Raw genomic sequence first — 20,731 nt, forward strand, 5'->3', positions numbered from 1 at the left:
TGTGCTGTGGTTTGTGGTGTGCAGGCAGCAAGCGAGGGCACCTGGGTGGTCCTGCAAAACTGCCACCTGGCTGTAAGTTGGCTGTCGGAGCTGGAGCGCATCTGCGAGGATCGGCTCCTGGATCCGGACCGAACCCAGAGCGAGTTCCGGCTGTGGCTCACCAGCTACCCGAGCACGCGCTTCCCCGTCTCCGTGCTGGAGAACGGCGTGAAGATGATCAACGAGTCGCCCATAGGCCTCCGCGCCAACCTCCTGCGCTCTTTCCTCAATGACCCCATCTCCGATCCTGCCTTCTTCAACGGATGCAACAAGCCCACGGTAATTCTAACTATAAACCATTTTTATTTTACCCACTGAGCTTTTGAGCTTTTTTTCAGCAGCGACATGGCAAACAAATGACCGCTCAACAAAGTCGCCTATTACATGGAAATGTATAGCAGCCAAATACTCTAAATGTACGTTTCTAAATGTGGAGGGAAAAACTGCAGTACCCAGAGGAAAATCCACGTGACCACAGGGAGAATACGCAAACTCCAAATTGATAGGCGTCAGGGTCGGGATCGAACCCACGACCTCCTGCATACCAGGCGAGGTAGTTGACATCTCGCCACTGTGGTGTTCCAAAGCAAGCCTGGCTAAAGCAAAAAAACAACACGATGCAATGTGAAGAGTCGTTTACAAATTACGAAATTGTGCTGAAGGCGTTTCCAATGCCCGGTGTCTTTTCACTGCGGTGTGGATGTTAATTGCGTCGTTAGGCCGCGCTTCAAGTGGTAGAGCTCTTGTTGTGCGGTGTAACGAACGTTCCATGCGATGGAACCGCAGTCTGGAAAGTGCGGTCCATGCAGCGTTTTTGCTGCAGCACAACGTGTTTTCGTTTGCCATTTTTGAAAATTGCTGTTTTGGTCTTTTCATTTGTTCCCTATAGTCAACGAGTACCAAAATAGGTCACCTAAAGACGATTGCTTGTGTTGCGATCGAAACGTCGTGTTATTATTTTTATTATTTTTTTTATCTACGTGGCTTTTCCGAAATAGGGTCAATATAGGTAAACACTCAGGGTCAAGTGACTGATTCATCAAATGGTTTTTACTACAGGCACAAACCATGACGCCTCTAGGGCCCTTCTTCAGAACATGGCCTATTTCCTCAAAGTATTATCTTGGTGAGTATTTTGGTTTGTGCCTGTGCACGGCTGCCATGGCAGTCACTATGCTCATATTAGGTGTTCGTCGTTTGCCACATTTACATACCTTGGATTTACAAACACAATTGTTGTTCACACGTGCACATGGAAAATCTTGCGTATCTGGTTCAAAGTAAACATTCGTGGGCAATGAAGATTGGCTGTTTTATGGGGAGCCTCATCTCCACCATATCCATGGGGAATTCCCACCACTGACTTTGGGCCACCAACAGAGATGGGCACTGCCTCTTACACATTTGATCATAGGTACACTTTGCAATTACTTTGCACAATCAGCATCGAGTTGAGTGCCCTCAGGTTCGTCACGTTGCCAGACCAGGGGTGTGAAGATGCTGAATGTAATTGTTGTGGTGGTGCGCTGGCAACATGCAGTGGTACCGATGTTGGAGCACTAAGCTCTGGTGCCGCTGCGATCCTGAGTTTGAGTCCTGTCAGCTGCCTGTGATAAACAAAAACTGGGTTCTCGAGACAGCCTGGTCACCAATGGCTGCGCAAAGAATTAGGGATGCTGCGGTGGCGAGATGTTAACTAACCTCACCTGGTATACAGGAGATCGTGAGTTCGATCCTGACCCTGATGCCTGTATATTTGGAGTTTGTATGTCTCTCTCCTCGTGGTTGCGTGGATTTTTCTACGGGTCCTCCAGTTTGTCCCTCCACATTCAGAATCATGCGTTTTAGAGTATTTGGTTGCGATAAATGTCCACGTGATAAGCCACTTCGTTGGGATATCATTTTGTGGCCAGGTAGTTTCTTTCAAAGAGCTATAGCTCAGTGGTCCTTAGCTGGTAATATTAAAATAGTTTATTCTTTTTAGTTTAGACAAATATCCACCAAATAGCCTTCAAGAGACTATGAGGGCAAGTGCCATTAGCGTGCGACTATGAAGGCCAGCACGGCATACGAGAGGATGGGTGGCCAACACCACACTCGGCCAACTTTGTCTCCCCATTGCTGATGTTCACACACCGCACCAGGTACTAATGTAGTGTCTTCAAAAATTACTCACACCGACACGTTGTAACAAGTCACCTGCTTACACTTTATTTCACCTGTTCTTGCGCCAGTTGTAGGTACTCCTATAACTATCTGTACGGTCACATACACTCAACTTCTCCCCGCTCTTATCTATTCTGCACCTCACTTATCCTGCACTCAGCAACTCTGCACACAGCAGCTCCGCACTCAGCGATCCGCACACACCAATTCTGCACACAGCAACTTCACCGCTGCCCTCATCTACGCTCCCTCATACCCGCTCACCCGTCTGTCCCGGGCATGGGGTTCAGCCAACACCCGCCCGGCGACTGCGTGAGGGTTGAGGTCCCGTTGACGGCTGGAGCGGCAGCGGCGAGATGTCTTCACTCTTGGTTCCCGGCAACAACCACCCCTCGCTCACACACACTCCCGCTTATATCCCCCTGCTCATTCCGAGTCCTCACGTGTTTCCACCGTCAGCTTGGCGCCTGTTGCTCCATTAATCCTTTATCATCACCCCCCATCTCACGTCTCCTAGACGCCAACCCACGGTCACAGCGTACCCTCCTGTTCGACTTCGGTTGCACCCGCTTCTCCCCTTAATTACTGCCGGTTTGTCGGTGCAAACCTCATGTTGCAACGCGCACACCTGTTTGCCCTCAGTTACACCCGTTTAACCGTGCGCACCGCGTATTTCTCTCCTCTACACTAATTTAGGGCTGAGTCGATCGAGGGGAGGCCCAGGACCGGTTCAAATAATCGCCACTGTTATTGGTCGTAAATGGGAATCATGCTCGGGACACCACTGCACTACCGTTCTCCACAATGGCCGCACACAAACACACGTACTACATTTTTTTATGTTGTTCTTAATTTGGCTAAATTCCACCTCTGGGAATTAAAACTCTTGGTGGGAAAATGCTACTTTCTGGTGTGGATATATTTCAGAAGTAGATTTATGATATCTTAATCTGTGGAACGTTCTCTAAAACAGGGTGATTTCACCGTTCTGCGTGTCTTCCAAGTGGACCCTTCGTCTTATGACTTGATGCTGAAAGCACAATGAGGATAAGATAATTTTACCGGAAAACCAAAACATTACAGAAAATCAAATTACTCTCCCGGGAGGAGACTGATTGGTGGCAGCCTGATTCTAACTCTTCAAGAGGGATGTGTGTCACGTCAAGTTCCAAATGTGGCCATAAAATGTACCTGCTGTGTTTATTCCGGATGACACAGTGTGCATTGGCCTCTGTGTGAACCGTTTATATGCAATTCAATTTGTATATTTTATAAACTATCATTTTCAAGTGGGGGAAGAACGGAACAGAAAACAATGTTCAGAATGCGTGCCTCAGAGTTACATGTATGTATTTATGGTTGAACTTCTTTCGCACCGTACGTAGCCAAACCGTGCTAATCGGAGTTGGTTAGCATTCAGACAGACACGGGATGTTCAGCATGTTCATCGATGTGAGCGTGCTGGTTCCTTACGACCGCCACTCCCACAGCTGAAAAATCGATTGTTGGTCGGTGTCCTCCAGCATTCTCACACCCCAGGTTTTAAAGTGCTGGTGCTATCTTGTGTAATTTATGATATTTTGGCCATATATATTGGTGAACATATTTTCAATTGTATTCATGTGGCCTCACAGCTGATCCCATAAACAAGATCAAATGTCAAATGTTCCATTGTGGGCGCATGCTATGTATGTGCTCAACAGTGACCATGTGAATGTGCCCGAGCAATCTGTTGTTTACTTAACGCTCTGCGCTCTCACACCCGAGGCCTTGGGCATGGCAGCGGCGTATCAGAATCAGCGTATTTATTTATACCGGAGGAATGCGATGAGCTATGAAGCTCTTTTACACAGATTTCCAGCATAGGCGGGTCAAACCGTTACAAGAACAAACAATACAAAAATACGATAGGGGCGCAAAGTATATGAAAGGTAAATAAATAACTTAAAAAATATATACATATGAAAGAAAATATAGATTTTTCATCTTACCAAGTAAGAAGACCCACAGGCCAGCGTTGTAGGGGCAGGATTGGTGGGATTGGTCATATTTCCTCAAGGGCTCTGAGAACTAACCAAACGCCGTTGGCTTGCGAGATGGCCGGGATTTAGCAGTTTGAGAACATTCACTTGAATATCATTTGTGCGGGTATTTGTTCATGGCAAAATTTTCCAAACATGCATGTACGTACGTTTGAATTTCTTTCACACCGTACGTCGCCAACCGTGCTAATCAGACTGTACAAACGATAGCAACTGTACGAATCATAGCAACTATTATTATTATGAAACATAACGACTGTACGAACGATACTGGACATCCTGCTGTTGGATGCTTCTGCATCACACTATTGAGCGCTTTCTACATAATCGCCATTTTATTTGCTTGTTGAAATAGCACTGCCCAGGAATTGTATAACGGGCAGCCATTGCACTATTATGTAAAATTAGAATATCATCCCATGCCCTTGCTTTTGCAAGGTTGTTTTATTACAGTCATCACCATCCAAGTTTTGATCCTTGCTTGAAGAAGCCTTAAGGGAGAGTGTGTGCTTCATGCCTTTAATTCTGAAGGCTTTTTTGTGCAAAGTGATATTTATCACACGTATAATTAGTGTGAGAGACTGTCTCAGCAAACCGAATGTCATTGTATTTACTTTGGTTGAAGTAATTTGGAGATGAATTGGGGCGCTACGCAGTAGACTGTCTTTGCGGAGACATGCATTTGTCAGTATGTATGTAGAAATTATTTCTCACCGTACGTAGCCAACCGCGCGAATCAGAGGCATGTGTTTTGTAAATGTGCCCTGTTGTTTTCATTCGTAGCCCTGGAAGAAGCTGCTGTTCGGCCTCTGCTTCTTCCACGCACTGGTACAAGAACGTCGAACGTTCGGATCGCTGGGCTGGAACGTTTCCTACGAGTTCAACGAGTCAGACTTGCGTATCAGCGCACGGCAGGTTCAGGTAATGTGCAGGGGTTCGTACGTATGTTGAACTTCTTTCACACCATACGTAGCCAACCGTGCTAATCAGAGGTACGGTTCACGGAGTGTCACGTTAACGGTTTTGGGTTGAACCGTATTTTGCTTGGCAACATATCTATGGGACCTTTTTGCCGGTATCACAATGATGAAAAAATCTTATAATGGGTTTCTATTTGGTGTTTGAATATCTTAACACCTGTTTTATTGCCAGAAGGGGTAAAGCATATTATTATTTTTTCACGCTTGGCAAGATATCTGGCATTTCTCTGCACGTGCTGGGAGCTTCACTAGCTGAATGGAACTTTAATATGATGGCGGTTAATTTACTGAGAAAAGCTAACAACCTGTGGGGCATAACGTCGGTACCATCGGGAAATACATTCGCCAGCCATTCAGCACAACCGCAAAAAACCTGAGCAGCAGTGTAAGTAACTTTAACACGTAGGCTTTCGCGACCAATATTATTCATAATATAGGTTTTTGGGTCAGATCGCGTTATTTTTAAATGTGTCGTAACCCTCCACCACCCGACACGGCCAAACAGTAAAAAATGTGTCACTTTTTCAAAGGACAAATTAATTGACTTCTTTAGCCCACCGGTGTGCTGAAGAGAGAATTAACAGCATCTTAAAATTTGAGTAGTCCGACGTTTCGCTGATAATTACAATCAGCTTCATCGGGCAAGAATGGTGAAGCTCTCCTGTTGCTTCCGGTCTTAAATAGAGCAGCATCATGGTGACGTCATCATTTAATTCAATTCAATCTGGTGCAGTGATTCGAGGCAAGGAGGGGGAGGGTATTGTAATTATATAGATTGGTAATCATTCAATTGTTATTCATTGGTATTTGTTTCCCTTATAAGGAATTGTAATTGTATTTGATAATACGCTTCCAGGCCGCACTAAGCCTGTAGCGATTGAAATTATTTCTGTTTCTCTCAATTTCAATGGATTATCTAATTATCTAATTAGCAACAGGAGCGCTTCACCATTCTTGCCCGATGAAGTTGATTATAATTATCAGCGAAACGTCGTACTACTCAAATTTGAAAATGTTCTTGATTCTCTCTTCAGCACACCGGTGGGCTAAAGAAGTCAATTAATTTGTCCTTTGAAAACGTGACACATTTTTTACTGTTTAGCCGTGTCGGGTGGTGGAGGGTTACGACACATTTATAAATATCGCGATCTGACCCAAAAACCTATATTATGAAGTGTAAGTAACTTGTGGAGATGATTTCTGAAACAACGTGTCTCTTGTACAAGAAGGCGTGCAAACGTTTGAGAGAAAGTGCAGTTCGTGGAGGCATGAAGGGAGTTAAGAAATTTTTAACAATATAATAAATTTTTAGAATATTAGCACATTTATGTCATATAAGCATTCCCTTCGTTCCATGAAATTTTGAGGGCTAATTTTAAAGGAACAATTATCTTCATATGCTTAAATTATTGATGAGATGAAAAAACTTGCCTATGATCTCTCAGCATTTAACCACTTCCTTAGTGAATTGGCAACATCTGATCTGAAATGTCCGTGTGTATTCGCGTTTAGATCAAAATATGCACGTCTCATTGATCAACTCACACAGCTCGTAGATAAGTTATTGTGCAGGACTGTCGCGGTATACGTGGTGATTCGAAAATATATCAAAGCCTGAGCGGAGGTGCTTGCTTTGCAAATGCAAACTGAATTTCTCAAGTTGTGTTTCTTTTTTAAAGTGAACATCACTTCAGTCTGGTATGGCCCTTTACGGACACTACCTCTTTATATTCAAATGCAAAATATATCCAATCCTGAAAAAGTCAACCTATGATAAAAATGTGTCACACAAAGCAAATACAGCATGTGAAGTCACACACTCACAGCGCATGTAAAACAGGTTGGATGAGGGGAGTGGGCAGGTTGGCTATAATTGTTCTTCATTTGTCCTTTATTCCACTGGGGAGGTTGTGAATTCAAATGCTGGTGAGAGGTTGACACAACCCCAACATACAATGCAATATAAGTTGGAATGTATTGAGAAGCTAAATGCCATGGTGTGTTGAGACACTACAAAACAGTTGGGGCATGCTATATAAGAGGGTTTTATATATATTGAAAGAGAATAGTCAGTCATAGACAGAAAATAAAACAGCATTAATAACGAGTAGAAGGGAGTTCCAGTCTTTCGGGGCAGCAGAGGAGAATGAGCAAGGTCCCACAGTGCACGCATTAACTGGGGGCATTGACAGAAGGCCTTTGTTGCTGGAGTAGAGTGAGATGAGAGGGGGAGACAGGCGAGTCAGTGGAGGACCTCGATGATGGTGAGGGCAGTCTTGTATTTGATGCGGGCCTGTATTGGGCACCAGAGGAAGGGTCTGGGAGTCCGTCTGCCATTGGAATTCGGTTCATGTAAAGTTTGTAAGTGCAGATATTTTGGGAACCCATAGAGCAGTGTTCTTCATTGCAAGCCCGCGGGCGACTGGCGGCCCCTGGTGACCTTTAGTGCGGCCCCTGACGTGCGGCCCCTGACAATACGCAACATGTGAAAACACTCCATCATCGTGCTGTCAAACCCCAATGGTTAAAAATGTGTGGTGGCCCTCGCACTGATGTCGTATCGGCGAAAGTAGGGCCCCCCTTTGAAAATGAGTGAAGAATACTCTCCGTGGAGAATTACAGTTGACGAATTATGATATACTGAAGGTGTGGATGAAGGCCTCAGCGGCTGTTTAGATTTTTTTTTAATTCGATGGAGATGCTGTTTATCCCTCTGGGGGTTAATTAAAATTAGACATGTCTTTGGAAGTCAACAATTGTGCAATGCTTAGACTGCCCATTGCCGTGAGCATGTGGAATTTCCACAACTGTCCCAGAGTCACCGACATAGTTGAGCACTATCCAAAGACCATGTGAGTAATACAAAAAAAAGGTTTACTTTGATTAACCTGGGAAAGCCTCAATGGGATTCGAGGGTGATGTCTTCTTGATTTGAATTGGGAAAGAGGGGATGAATCAAAGTATCCTGAATAGTCCCACGAATACGAGGATGACATTGACAATCGTCAAAGACACGTCACGAACCCATCTGCTGCACTGCAATCTGCTGGCCGGCCGCCTCGCATAAGAAGTGTTCACAGCACACGATGGGATCTGCGTGATCCTCTAACCCCGGTCGCGGCACGTGCAGCACGCCACACCTGGCAAGTGCTGTGCTTGCTCTTCTTCGCCGATGTGTTGCTGCCACCTAGAGGGCACGCAGGAACTCACCACGTTACAAATTGACGTCTCTCAATTAAAAAAAGCATACTCTTTGGTTCTTTCGGTAAAGTCACGTAGGTAGAAGTAGTCAACTGTACTTCAGCAGTTTTTCTTGCTGTGGTCCCACCTGATGACGATTGCTTGTGTTGCGATCGAAACGTCGTGATCTATTATATTTTTTTCTACCAACGTGACTTTACCGAAAGAACCAAAGAGTATGGATTCCTGCAGTCACGAAAGCTTCAAATCAAGATTTAAAAATCATACTGTAATAAAAAGGTAATTACGTTAATGGGCTTCCAACGTATGTATCCTACTTGAAAACTGGATTGTAATGGAAATTGTCTACATATATTTTTTATAAATGCATTTAGGCAACAGTTCAACTTTGAAGTCGAAATAGCACATGCATGCCTATGAACAGATAGACCAAGATGTACCCTCTCTTATCACACCTCGGAATATAATCAGATTTGAAGTCGAGTTGTGGTGTTTGGATGGGCGACCCACCAGATGCCTAACACGGGTCTGGCAAGCGCCTGCAGGACCCCGTGTTGAGCAGCAGAGGGCAGTGCAGTAAAACACATTGTTGTACAGTACTCCACTGGCAGGCTTCCACACATCATGTTCCCCACCTTCACCAGTCTTCACTGACCAGGACGATAACCCCAACAACCAATAGCTGTCATTCGCCACCAAGTGATTTTGGCATCACCATCGCGTCTGTGCCAGGCCAGGTGCACTTTGAGGCCACGTAAAGCCTTTAAGAGATTATTTAGGCAAGTGCTGTTAGCAAGCACCTATTAAGGTCAACACGGCACACAAGAGGATGGGTGGCCAACACCACACCCGGTCGTCTTTTTCTCCCCATTGCTGATGTTTGCACATCAACAACCAACACAGAGACACCCTCATCCAGCAATGGATTGACACGAAGAAAGGCCTGTACATGTATGACTCACTTGTGTAAGATTCCATCCCATCACAGTTATAATCAGACCTTCACTGTAAACCAAATATGTCATTAATACCACCATACCACCTTTCTTGGAATACTGTAATTTGCTCATTCTTATTGAAATACATTTTGAGTAAGGTTATTTGTCCCGCCTGTGTCTAAAACGGATACACATCACGCAAACTCCGGTCATCCTCGCAGCGGCTTTTGGCTAGCCATCAAACAAAGATGGTCACTGTATTCCGCACTTTTAGATGTGCTTCTGTGACCATCTGAAACGCTCTTCCTTCCAATATTAGGAAGCCACTGGAGCTATGCACTTTCAATTCTAGATAGAAAACTCATCTCATTAGAACTGCTTTTTGTGTTTAGTTTTTTGTCCTTCCCCCGCACCTCTGCTTAGCACGGTCGGCTACGTACGGTGCGAAAGAAGTTCAACATTCATACATACAATTGTTAAAATTCCTCCTCGTCTCCAGTGACCTCCGTAGATAAAGACGGGCACGACCTGTCACGTCGGACCGCGTGCTTATACTCTGAATGTACCACGCGTCGAAATTGTGAATAAAGAAAACCTAAACAAATAAATGAATGCATCGTTGTCACACATCAGATGTTTCTCAACGAGTACGAGGAGGTGCCGCTGGAGGCGCTCGCTTACTTGACGGGCGAGTGCAACTACGGCGGGCGCGTCACCGACGAGCACGACCGGCGACTGCTGCTGGCGCTGCTCGCCAACTTCTACTGCGAGCGCACGGTGTGCGACGACGCCTACCGCTTCTCCCCAACGGGCCGCTATGGCGCCCCGCCGGCTGGCGCCACCTACGAGTGCCACCTGGAGCACATCAAGGGCCTGCCGCTGCACGCCCACCCAGAGGTGCGTGCGAGCCCTCGCCACCAAACGCATCGCAATCGTTGCTGCCGTGCACCTAATCATTCATACTTAACCTGCAGCTACTTACGAACATCCCGCACTTACGAACGAGCTTCTGTGAGATGTTTATTTTTTAACCATCTGACTTGCGCACTCGCTCTTGCGAACCGAACCGCGGAACGATTTGGTCCGGCGCAGAATTTCTGATATGTCTCTTCTCATTTGTTAGTTTGACAGTGCTTCCCTTTTTTGTTGAACCGTCAAACATTTTATAACACGGACCGTAAGGGCATTTAAATACGGTACATTGTTGTGTTCCGACTTACGAACAAGTCTCGGGAACAGAACCCGTTCGTAAGTCGAGGGACTGCCCATAATAAAAAAATATATAAAAAGGTGCAATTTTTTGCAGCCCTGCAATTATGTTGTGCTTACGCCACTACTGGCAGGAAGGCCTCAACTAGAGGAAGCTCTAGAGAGGCCCACTCGAGGGTATTTGGTCAAACGCCTTGAAAGTGGTGGAAATACCCACATTGAACCCGACCACACGCATCCGGCGGATCGAATAACCGCGGTGAACCCATTTATACTGATTGGTGGAGAGAGGCAGGGGGTGAAATAAACTTTCCCAGTGTTTCAGCTGCCGTACCAGGAGATCGAACCGGTCACCTCTACATGTATGCATTATTTATTATTACAGCATCTCTATGGCCAGGAATCAGACTCAGCTTGCCAAGTGCATCACTGCGCCACCACTCTCCCACCTGTAGTAATAGTAATAATTTTTGATTTAGAAATAGTATCTAAGCACAGTACAATATGAATACTTTGTACTAAATCGCACTTAACACTACATCCTTGGGTGTGGTGGTACTTGAGTTAGAAACTGGGTTGCAGCAGGCGCCATGGTGTCTGTTAGTATTTCAAGTGCTGCACATGGTAATACGTTGAATTCATGCGTTGGTAAGGATCAGTTTGTACTGACGTCATTATGGATATGTACTCGCCATGCCACGTGATGTGTAAACTGACTCCCGTCAATAACGTAATGGAAATAAATCACACCTAATAGAGCACAGTGCTGTGTAAAAACCAGTTGTATTCCTGTTTATAGCATCATAAGTGAATGTTTCACACATAGCAAATAAAAGATGTCCAATGTTTTGAAACACCTACGACCACATCCTGGTTTTTTTGTATATATGGTTATTCTCACGTTGGGGTGGATTGTGTTTACAAAGAATCACAGCACCCATCTCGGGTTTATAATTCCACGTATTCATGACCCTGCGGTGGCTCTTCACAGGTGTTTGGTTTGCACGAGAATGCCAGCATTACCAAGGAGCAAAATGAGACCCAGAGGCTCTTTGATGGCATTCTACAAACACTGCCTCGAGAGGTGAGCTTTCCTTGTTTAAACTAAACACATATATCTTCAGAACTTTTCATGCATTTTGTATTTTTGATCAACTGTGGGTATATATGTCCACCTTTGTGAAGCGTTCGGCATAGAAATTGACATGGAAGTCAAATCGAAAACTTTGCGGCAATACGGTCTAGCAATGCCAAAACAAATTCAAAGTTCTCTATGGCTCCACAGATCTTTGGTGAGCTCAGTTACTGGATTTCCACATCCTATGGTATTTGGTAGTCTGTCCACAGGAACATAGCTTTTTGACTTTCTGAAATACTAAGATAACTCATATTTAGAGTTGGTACTGCACTTGCAGGATGTTGCTATGCTTCTATTGTGATAAAATATGTAATTCCCATTTACATCCCCTTGTTAAACTCTCCTACTAGATGAATGTCTCCCTGTTCAATGTGAGTCATGAAGGTTGTTTGACCTTGAAGGCGGGAAGGCATGGTGTGTGGCCCAGGACCGGTCCCAGATATCACTCATCAATTCCCAAATGATCGCTGAATAGTGTAGTCAGCTCATAAAGTTCAGACTGTAACACAATGGGATAACTTTGTCGAGTTAACCAGGAAGGTTCGGTAACAGGTAGGGTTCGTGTCCAGGATGGAGAAAGGTGGGAATTGGAGTGGTACGCAGGGGTCGGTGACCAAAACTAAACTAAACTATTTTTTTTATTTTACCAGGTAAGGCCCACTGAGCTATACAGCTCTTTTTCAGGAGCGACCTGGCCACAAATGATAGCCCAACGAAGTGGCTTATCATGTGGAAATTTAGTGGCTTATCATGTGGAAGAATCTGGCATGGAGAAGGAAGCAGCGGCGATGTGAAGTGGCATCGGGTGACATTGTACATGGCGTTCTCCTGATCTTGGCCGTTATGATGACTGATGATTTGTGAAGTGTGACTGGAATCCAGTGCTTGTACGAGACTGGCATGATGCCACAAATAACGTCTTAGGTCCCAGCCTGAAATACAGCATCTTGAATGGTTGCAATACGAATTGGGCTTTGTGTTTACTAAATTTGAGTAATTTGACAATTAGAAAATTCCACATTGTGCAAAAATTATGGTACTATATTGAACACTTCAGATATTTTTATGTTTGTTTCTGAAATTCCTAAAAAATGTGTAATGCTTCAATTATTTAACATTAAATATTTCTGTAGTTATGAACTTGCTTAGAGATTACTATTTTGTTTTATCTGTGGGTTAATACATTCTGAACATTTAAAAATATTTTTGATGTTTTTATTTAATTTCCTGTAAAATCAAATTGCTCTTGCACTTCTCAAATTAATATTGGGCCAAGATTTTGGAGAGGACCCAAAACTGACGGAGTTTGAATTGGAACATTGACCTTGAGTCATTCGTTTGTTTGTTTAACTCAATGCATAACTGGGTCTCAATTTGGCTATTTTATAAATTCAAACGTTTGACTTTGAAGGCTTATTTTAACTAATTTATATAAAATTTGTATTCAATAACGAAGACATCAGGTGGTGGCAAGTCATCTTCCGACTTTGTGCAGGAGCTTGCTACAGACATTCTCTCCAAGATACCCCCCAAATTTGACATTGAAGAAATCAAGGTACGTTGAACATACTTCGATTATCACAACAGCACTGAGACAGACTGTCTTTATGTGTACACGTTTCATGTGCAGTTAAAACTTGGAAATCATTCCAGTAGATTCTTTTGGCTTGTGTTATAGTGTCATACAGCTAGCTGGTAAACATTTTAACGGTTAGCATGCGTAGTTTAATACATACTCCTGCCTTTGAAATACAACCAATGTTGCATTATATTGTATATGGGAAACAAACGTAATGCCACCAACGAAGAATTGAGGGTGCATGCCAGTGGAGTAACTTGCCCGCATGCTTTCTGATGTGTTTCTGGGTTGTACCGTGGTGTTAAAACTATAAACTATTTTTATTTTACCAGGAAAGGCCCACTGAGCTATATAGCTCTTTTTCAGAAGCGACCTGACCACAAATTATAGCTCAACGAAGTGGCTTGTCACGTGGAAATTTATCGCAGCCAAATACTCTAAAGGCATGCTTCTAAATGTGGAGGGAAAAATCAGAGGACCCAGAGAAAAATCCAAGTGAACATGCAGAGAGAGACATGAAAACTCCAAATATACAGGTGTCAGGGTCGGGATTGAACCCACGACCTCCTGTATAGCAGGCGAGACAGTTAACAACTTGCTACCGTATTGTTTGGTGTGATGTATCATCAATTCAGCTCTGAACAAAGCTCCTGACACGTGAAGTGAAATGTCGTCAATCGTGGTGAAAAACAGGCTCGGTACAACCCAAAAAACTCATCGGAGAGCTATACACCACAACCACGAAAACCTACGCGGGAACATTTGTCCACATGTTTATCAATAGCATACTCCAAAAAATGTTTTATGTTGTGACAATGGTGACTTGGCTTCTGTCCAAAATCCACAGACCACACCTCCATTCTACAGAGTCGTATATTACAAAGTTGTCGTAGTTGTCATGCTCTCCTCTGAGCCAGTTTCCTTCGAGACGGAGGTGCAAATGTTTTGGTTGCCGCCGGTGTTTTCTACAGAGAATTGCCAAATGGTGTGTTCCTCCGTAAAGAGTGCAACACTCGCGATTACATCATCCACAAGAGTAGTGCATTTTACTCCGGTCATCACCAAAATACATTTTTTAAATTCCCTACAAAATCAATGTTAAATTGAATAGCTGCTCCTCTGTAAGAACTGTTATAATTGACACGTTTTAAAACTTGATGTAAATCTTGACTTAAAGCTTTCGTAACTGCAGGAATTCATTTTCTTTGGGTCTTTCTGTAAAGTCACGTAGAACAACATTTTTACAAAAAACTACGACGTTTCGATCGCAACACAAGCAATCGTCATCAGGAGGAAAAAAGGAGGGGCTCCTGATTGTGATCGAAACGTCGTAGTTCTATGTAAATGTTTTCCAATGTTGATGTGTAAAACAAAAACACCGTCCCATTGTATTTTAAAGTATATGTATTTTTATCTGTTTTTAATGTGTGTTAGTATTTTCCCTTTTGACATTTCCCATTGTTATTTGCAATATTTCTGAGATGTTTCCTTGACACGGTGATGCGGATCACAATGAGCTGTTGCCTTCTTGCATAAAGATGTCTAAAATGTGGAGGGATAGGTTGTGACCCCCATCTCATAAATAGCCACACGTACCTTATTTGATTTGCAGTGTGTCCCTTCTCACCCCCTCCCTTACTGTTACCCCTCAACTGCCTCCCCTCACTCCCGGTCGGAGGACCCCCTCTAGTTGGGGGGCACCATTACGAGATTGTGCCAAGCACTGGAAAGCCCCCCCCCCCTCTTCCCTTCGCGGTGTTTCTGTCTCCCTCCCTAGGAATCCCTGGCATATGGTGCCGGACTTGTGTGCATACCTCAATAAAAACACCATATATATAGAAAAACATTTTTAAAATGAGAATGTTGATCATTCAGGTCCGATTTGGTGGGTAGGCCTCAGCTAGATGTGGGAAGTCAACAATGGCTGCCCTATAGAGAATGTGAAATTTCTACCACTGGCTCAGCACTTCCAAAAGATATTCGCACCGCTCTGTGCTCATTTAAGTATGACGACATTAAGGCTTAACCTGATAATGAGTTGTCTCTGGTTTAAATAATACAGATTGATTTATATTGCTGTTGGTGAGATTTTAAAGGTTTAGGTGCAGCCCTGCAATTTCTTGCTCGCACCACTGATGGCAGACGAGCCTCCACTGGAGGGACTTGCGAACCAGAGGTTACCGGTTCGATCTCCCGGCATGGCAAATTGAAACTGGTACAAATTTGTTAAAACCCTCCGCCGTTGTCCACCCAGCGGTATAAACGAGTTGCACGACAGTTAATCAATCGGCGGGCTACGTGTAGTGGGCCAAAATTATGGTACTCCGACCTATCTAAGACATCTGGCAAGTGTAGATGAAGAGACCAAATACCCTCCAGAGGGGTGATTCTCTAGGACTGCATCTAGTGGAGGCCATTCAGCCAGCACATGGCGTAAGCAAGCGGCCGCAGGGGTGTATCTTTTTACAACGTGATGTTTTGTGATTCAGCGTATGACTGGGTGTCTCCTGGTGTGTTTGTTTACCGTCCTCGCGCTCGCTTCACATGACCACAGAGCAAGTTCCCGACCAGCTACAGTGAGTCCATGCACACGGTGCTGGTGCAGGAGCTCGTGCGCTTCAACGGGCTCACGGGCACTGTGCGCAGCAGCCTGCGCAACGTGACGCGCGCCGTCAGCGGCCAGGCCCTCATGTCGGCCGAGTTGGAGGACATCTACAGCAGCATCATCCTCGGAAAGGTGTGCGGGCATCTGCACCACTCTATGAGTCGTATTGGGACCCCCATGGCAGGCCGCTGCCTGTAAGATCGGCAACGGGCCGGCATTGATTCAAGCAACCCTGACTCTGCTGATGAGACACTGTGCAAGAGCGGTCCAAAGGATTACTTGTCTTGAAACAATGCTGCTTGATATTGAGCACTTCCAGAAGGTCGTGCGGCTGATGTTTTGTATGTTTGTTGAACTTCTTTCGCACCGTACGTAGCCGACTTCGCTAATCAAAGGTGTGGTATGTAAGAAATAATTTTTTTTATGTGGAGAGATGGATATGTGAATGAGACATATTGTCCGGTTATCCATTCTAAGTAGTGTTGGATCAGAGGTGAATTGGATTTTACATGTCCAATGGCTACGGTGTGTTCAAGTGTCAGAAGGTTTGAGTGGGTCATAATCTGCATGTCAGAGCCTTGAATTGGCTCTGCTGAGATACTGGGTGTGTATCCGAGCTACCAAACCATGATTAAACAAGCTTTTCACGTGTTTGGATTGGTCATTCATGAAAGCACAAAAAATCCATTATGCTGCCATGCAGCAGTCTAGGTAATGAAATAATTAAACCAATTTCCATCCAAGAGGACAGCCACTGGAGACATGGAATGATGAGACCAGTGAGATGGACTGCGAGGGATGGCAATGGCATGGGGAGGCCTTCATCCAGCAGTGGATAGACAATGACTGCTGATAATTTCTACACAAAAAAAGGTTGACTCTCTCAGCCTACGGCCTTCCACACTTATGTTAACCATGAAGGGTACAACTGGTCCAAATGTTTACTTAAAATAATGGTACTGGTTAAGATAGGTCTCGGAAGTCCACATCGCAAATGTGAAAAATAATAATTGATTTTGATCTGCAGATACAAAATGGAAGTCAATGTATTTATCTTACTTATTTAATCTGGCTGCCGCCTGATGATGCTAGTTGTAATTACTGGCGGAACGTCGTGCTCAGATTGTAAATGTCGTGGATTTTCTCTTTAACACACCGGTGTGCTGTACTAGTAACCAATTGGCATATTCTATTTACGTGACAAACCTTACTAATTGGCTGTATCGGGTGGTGACGGGTTTAACGACACACTTACATTTACGCGATCTCAACCAAAAAAACCTATATTATGTATCAATGTATTTACGTCTGATTTTTCTCCCACGTATAAACCGGATAAACAGTTCGAAACAAACAACTCTGTACAACGTGCAAAGGAGCAGTGCCTCCATAAGTGGTGTTATCTTGCCAGGCTCTGCCGCAGCGTGAAGTGATGCTGGCTCTGACATTTGGAAGGGCGTTTTCTCATTTTCTTTGGGTCTTTCGGTAAAGTCACGTAGATAGGTTCAAATAAATAACAAAAATATCAAAAAACTACAACGTTTCGATCGCGACACAAGCGGTCGTCATCAGGAAAAGGGGGGTTAGCTTCTAAAGACAACTGCTTATAAAGTTTTGAAACGGGCGTAGCCCAAATGTCAGCAGCCAATGTTAATGTCAGTGGTGGGCAGCGTCTGCGGCGGTGGTGGGTTTTCCACCAATTTCCTCGCAGCTTTACTGACAGCACAGTTGGATTATAATTGCTAAAACGCATAATGTAAATGACAAACTAAAGTTTATTTGTAAGGTTCTTGTGCAATTAAGCACGCAACCCTATTTGGAGCATCCATGCACTGTGTATGTAATTTACAATCACCGATTGAACGCTCTCTGATGTGCATTGCGGGTTGTACCGTGTGTCGTTCGGCATAATGTCCGACAACCCTGAAGTCCCTGAGGAAGCTCCCAGCACGTAGAGCGAAACGTCGGGCACCGTGCTGAACAACACGCAGAGGCACGTCAGAGAGCTGCGTAGCACAACGGCGAAATCCGACGCCGTGGTAGAGATTAAAGTGAATCTTTTTCATCAACTGAAGCGATATTGAGTCTCAGTGTAGACTTTTCAGATGAGTTTTTCAATTGTGAAACAATAAAAGTCCAAGAAAGACATGTGCACCTGAGTGTATAAGATGTGAGAACATAAATAAATATTCCCATTGTTTTCCCGTGTTATTTTTTGCTGCAGGTGCCTGCGATGTGGTCTGCCAAGTCCTATCCGTCTTTGAAACCCCTGGGAAGCTACGTGTCAGACCTGTTGGCAAGACTGCAATTTTTCACTGTGAGAACTTGCACTCTCCCACATCTTAAAACTTTCAATGCTGTCCACTGCTCAGGTGCAAAAGGTGGAATGCATTATCCGACACATTGCGATTGTAGATAATGTATTCTTATTTATTGAAGAACAAAAGCAAGAGTCTTCAAAATACTCCATTCTAAAGTGGCCTTCCTCAACTATTGCCCCAAAAAAAATAGCGAGCAGCTTTCTATATTAGCCTGCAATACGTGTAAATTGTGTTTAAACAAATGTATGAAACAGCAAGAGCTTTCCTTGTATATTATCGTTGGCCTGTCTGCCGAGTGGTCTGTTTGACAATGCATGCTCTCCTTCTTGCGTCAGCCGTTTCAGGTCGAGATACAAATCAGTCAAGCACTCGATGGCCATGTCATCGAGTTCTATCAACCTTGAATACTGTCCCATATAACTTACTTTACCACGCATTGTATTCAAACGGTGGCGGTAAATTTGACATTGCACGCTAATTGTAATGTTCAACGTTACTTCAGACACGAAGGCACATTTGGGATAGGGAAGTTTCAGTTGATCATGTCCATGTTTTTATTTTCCACCCCATTCAGAACACCTCCAATTTTCATTCCTTTAAAGATCAAGGTTCATGGGAGCTTGCTTTGGCCTAGCACATTATTTCGTTGACTTATCGAAGTTAGGAGCTATGCGTGTTGTGTGGATTGTGAAAACTGTCTACCCTTAAATCACATTGTCTGCCAACATTCAGGAATACAGAAACCTCGTTAAAGTTAATTCTGCAAAATGTTTATTTGCATGTACAGTAATAAGCACTTCTTTGCTAGACAGAGATGCCCTGCACTCAGTTGTGGAGGTTCCTTCTCAGACAATTGCTGTGTTGCAAATGAATGTTTGATAAAAGGGAGATAATATTAAACAATGTAACAATCGTTTTAAAGCAGACAAAATCAAGCTTCCAGCAGTATCCATTCTCACACACATTCCACGGGCGTGAGAATCCACGCTGACATTCACACATCACCACCACCACAATGTTCCTTACTCTTCACTGCCCACACCGCTCAATGTTGTTATTCCCATCTCCTGCTTGTCTCCTGCCACCTGCTGGCCAGACTCACACAATGCTCGTTTTCCAACTTAGAGGCCTGGTAAAATACAGAACGATACAACCATTATAACGCCTGTTGCATCAATGGAAGTGTACAAATCTGCGCTTGAAAATATCGTCCAGGATCATGGTTAATAGCTGCGCATGGCGACACGTGCCAGGCATAGAGGCGGGGTTTGGTCGACCACATCCAGTTATGAGACTCCCTTACCCGCTGGCCTGCGAGGTGGCCAGGGGACAGCAGCACAGCGCATGGGACCATGACCCATATGCCAGACTTTCTAGGGTCATTCTCTCATATTTGTGGATTTTCTTCACGATTGTTTTGTTCTTCGTCCACTAGCAAAGCACTCCTCGTAGGTGGCCAAACAGCCAATGTATGAGCCTCCTAAAATGTCTTCAGTCTACAGTGTTAAGATTTACTGGAGGAATACACTATATTGTTATTAAAATTGGTTGTGGCTGTATCAACAACAGTATTTTATTTGACGGACGACCATGTAATTAGTTTGTATCGGATATAGACTGCGGAGCTGGGAAGACGTTTCGGATCTTGTGCCAACATCAGCCAACGCGGTGTAACCGAGCCTCGTCATAGGCCTAGCACTTTTTATATTTATATTTGTGGGTTTGGTGAGTTCGAAGGTATACTATGTATGAAGAACTGCATCTCCTACCAACCCATACATTGGGTTGTACATTGGCGTTCGCTGTGTAATCGTGCATCAGGAGGGCAGAGTTAGGCAAGGAAATACGCCGTCACCAAAGTTATGCGCGAGATGAAATTTGTACACAAGGTGGATTGGAGAAATAAACACATAAACATCGAGGCTGTAAGTATAAAGTATTAACCATCCAATGTTGGATGATGATATAGCCATTACAATATCCAATGCTAACTTACTATAGGAAATGATTGCAGAACATAACAAGAAAATAGGGCTAACGATTAAAGGCAAAACAAAAGTCAGTGCAATAGACCTACACTATGGGAACCTCATTTGCCAGTAAAAATATGATAATTGGTTCTTTACCCTTCTATCTGGCAACAAAACTGACACCTTTTTACAAGGAGTCATGTTTGCATAGACCGCAATACCTGCAGTCATAATACAAACAAAGAACATAACTCTGATAATGTGCACTGTCCTTAAAGTTGATTGATCCACACCCGAGACAGCTTTCCTTAGAGCCTAGTCTCTGGTCCAACCCATTTGAGACTAGGCTCTAAGGAAAGCTGTCTCGGGTGTGGATCAATCAACTTTAAGGACAGTGCACATTATCAGAGTTATGTTCTTTGTTTGTATTATGACTGCAGGTATTGCGGTCTATGCAAACATGACTCCTTGTAAAAAGGTGTCAGTTTTGTTGCCAGATAGAAGGGTAAAGAACCAATTATCAGTGCAATAGATTTTGATTTA

The 20,731-nt window shown here is 44.0% G+C and overlaps 1 protein-coding gene across 10 annotated transcripts in view; it reads left to right on the top strand.

The window, feature by feature from the left end:
* LOC144934736 (dynein axonemal heavy chain 3-like) overlaps nucleotides 1–20,731 on the top strand; it is an 864,594-nt gene that overhangs the window by 837,109 nt on the left and 6,754 nt on the right. For 9 of the 10 annotated variants that reach the window (XM_078860821.1, XM_078860816.1, XM_078860817.1 and 6 more), the window contains 7 exons: nucleotides 25–318; nucleotides 5,031–5,168; nucleotides 10,000–10,263; nucleotides 11,567–11,659; nucleotides 13,170–13,268; nucleotides 15,847–16,029; nucleotides 18,122–18,214. In XM_078860821.1, the coding sequence (XP_078716947.1) occupies nucleotides 25–318; nucleotides 5,031–5,168; nucleotides 10,000–10,263; nucleotides 11,567–11,659; nucleotides 13,170–13,268; nucleotides 15,847–16,029; nucleotides 18,122–18,214 (1,164 nt within the window). Of the gene's footprint in view, nucleotides 1–24; nucleotides 319–5,030; nucleotides 5,169–9,999; nucleotides 10,264–11,566; nucleotides 11,660–12,363; nucleotides 12,768–13,169; nucleotides 13,269–15,846; nucleotides 16,030–18,121; nucleotides 18,215–20,731 lie in introns of those variants that run through there. The other variant, XM_078860822.1, reaches the window with a different exon arrangement.

The sequence above is a fragment of the Lampetra fluviatilis genome, chromosome 11 (assembly GCF_964198595.1).
Source record: "Lampetra fluviatilis chromosome 11, kcLamFluv1.1, whole genome shotgun sequence".
Classification (NCBI taxonomy): Eukaryota; Metazoa; Chordata; class Hyperoartia; order Petromyzontiformes; family Petromyzontidae; genus Lampetra; species Lampetra fluviatilis.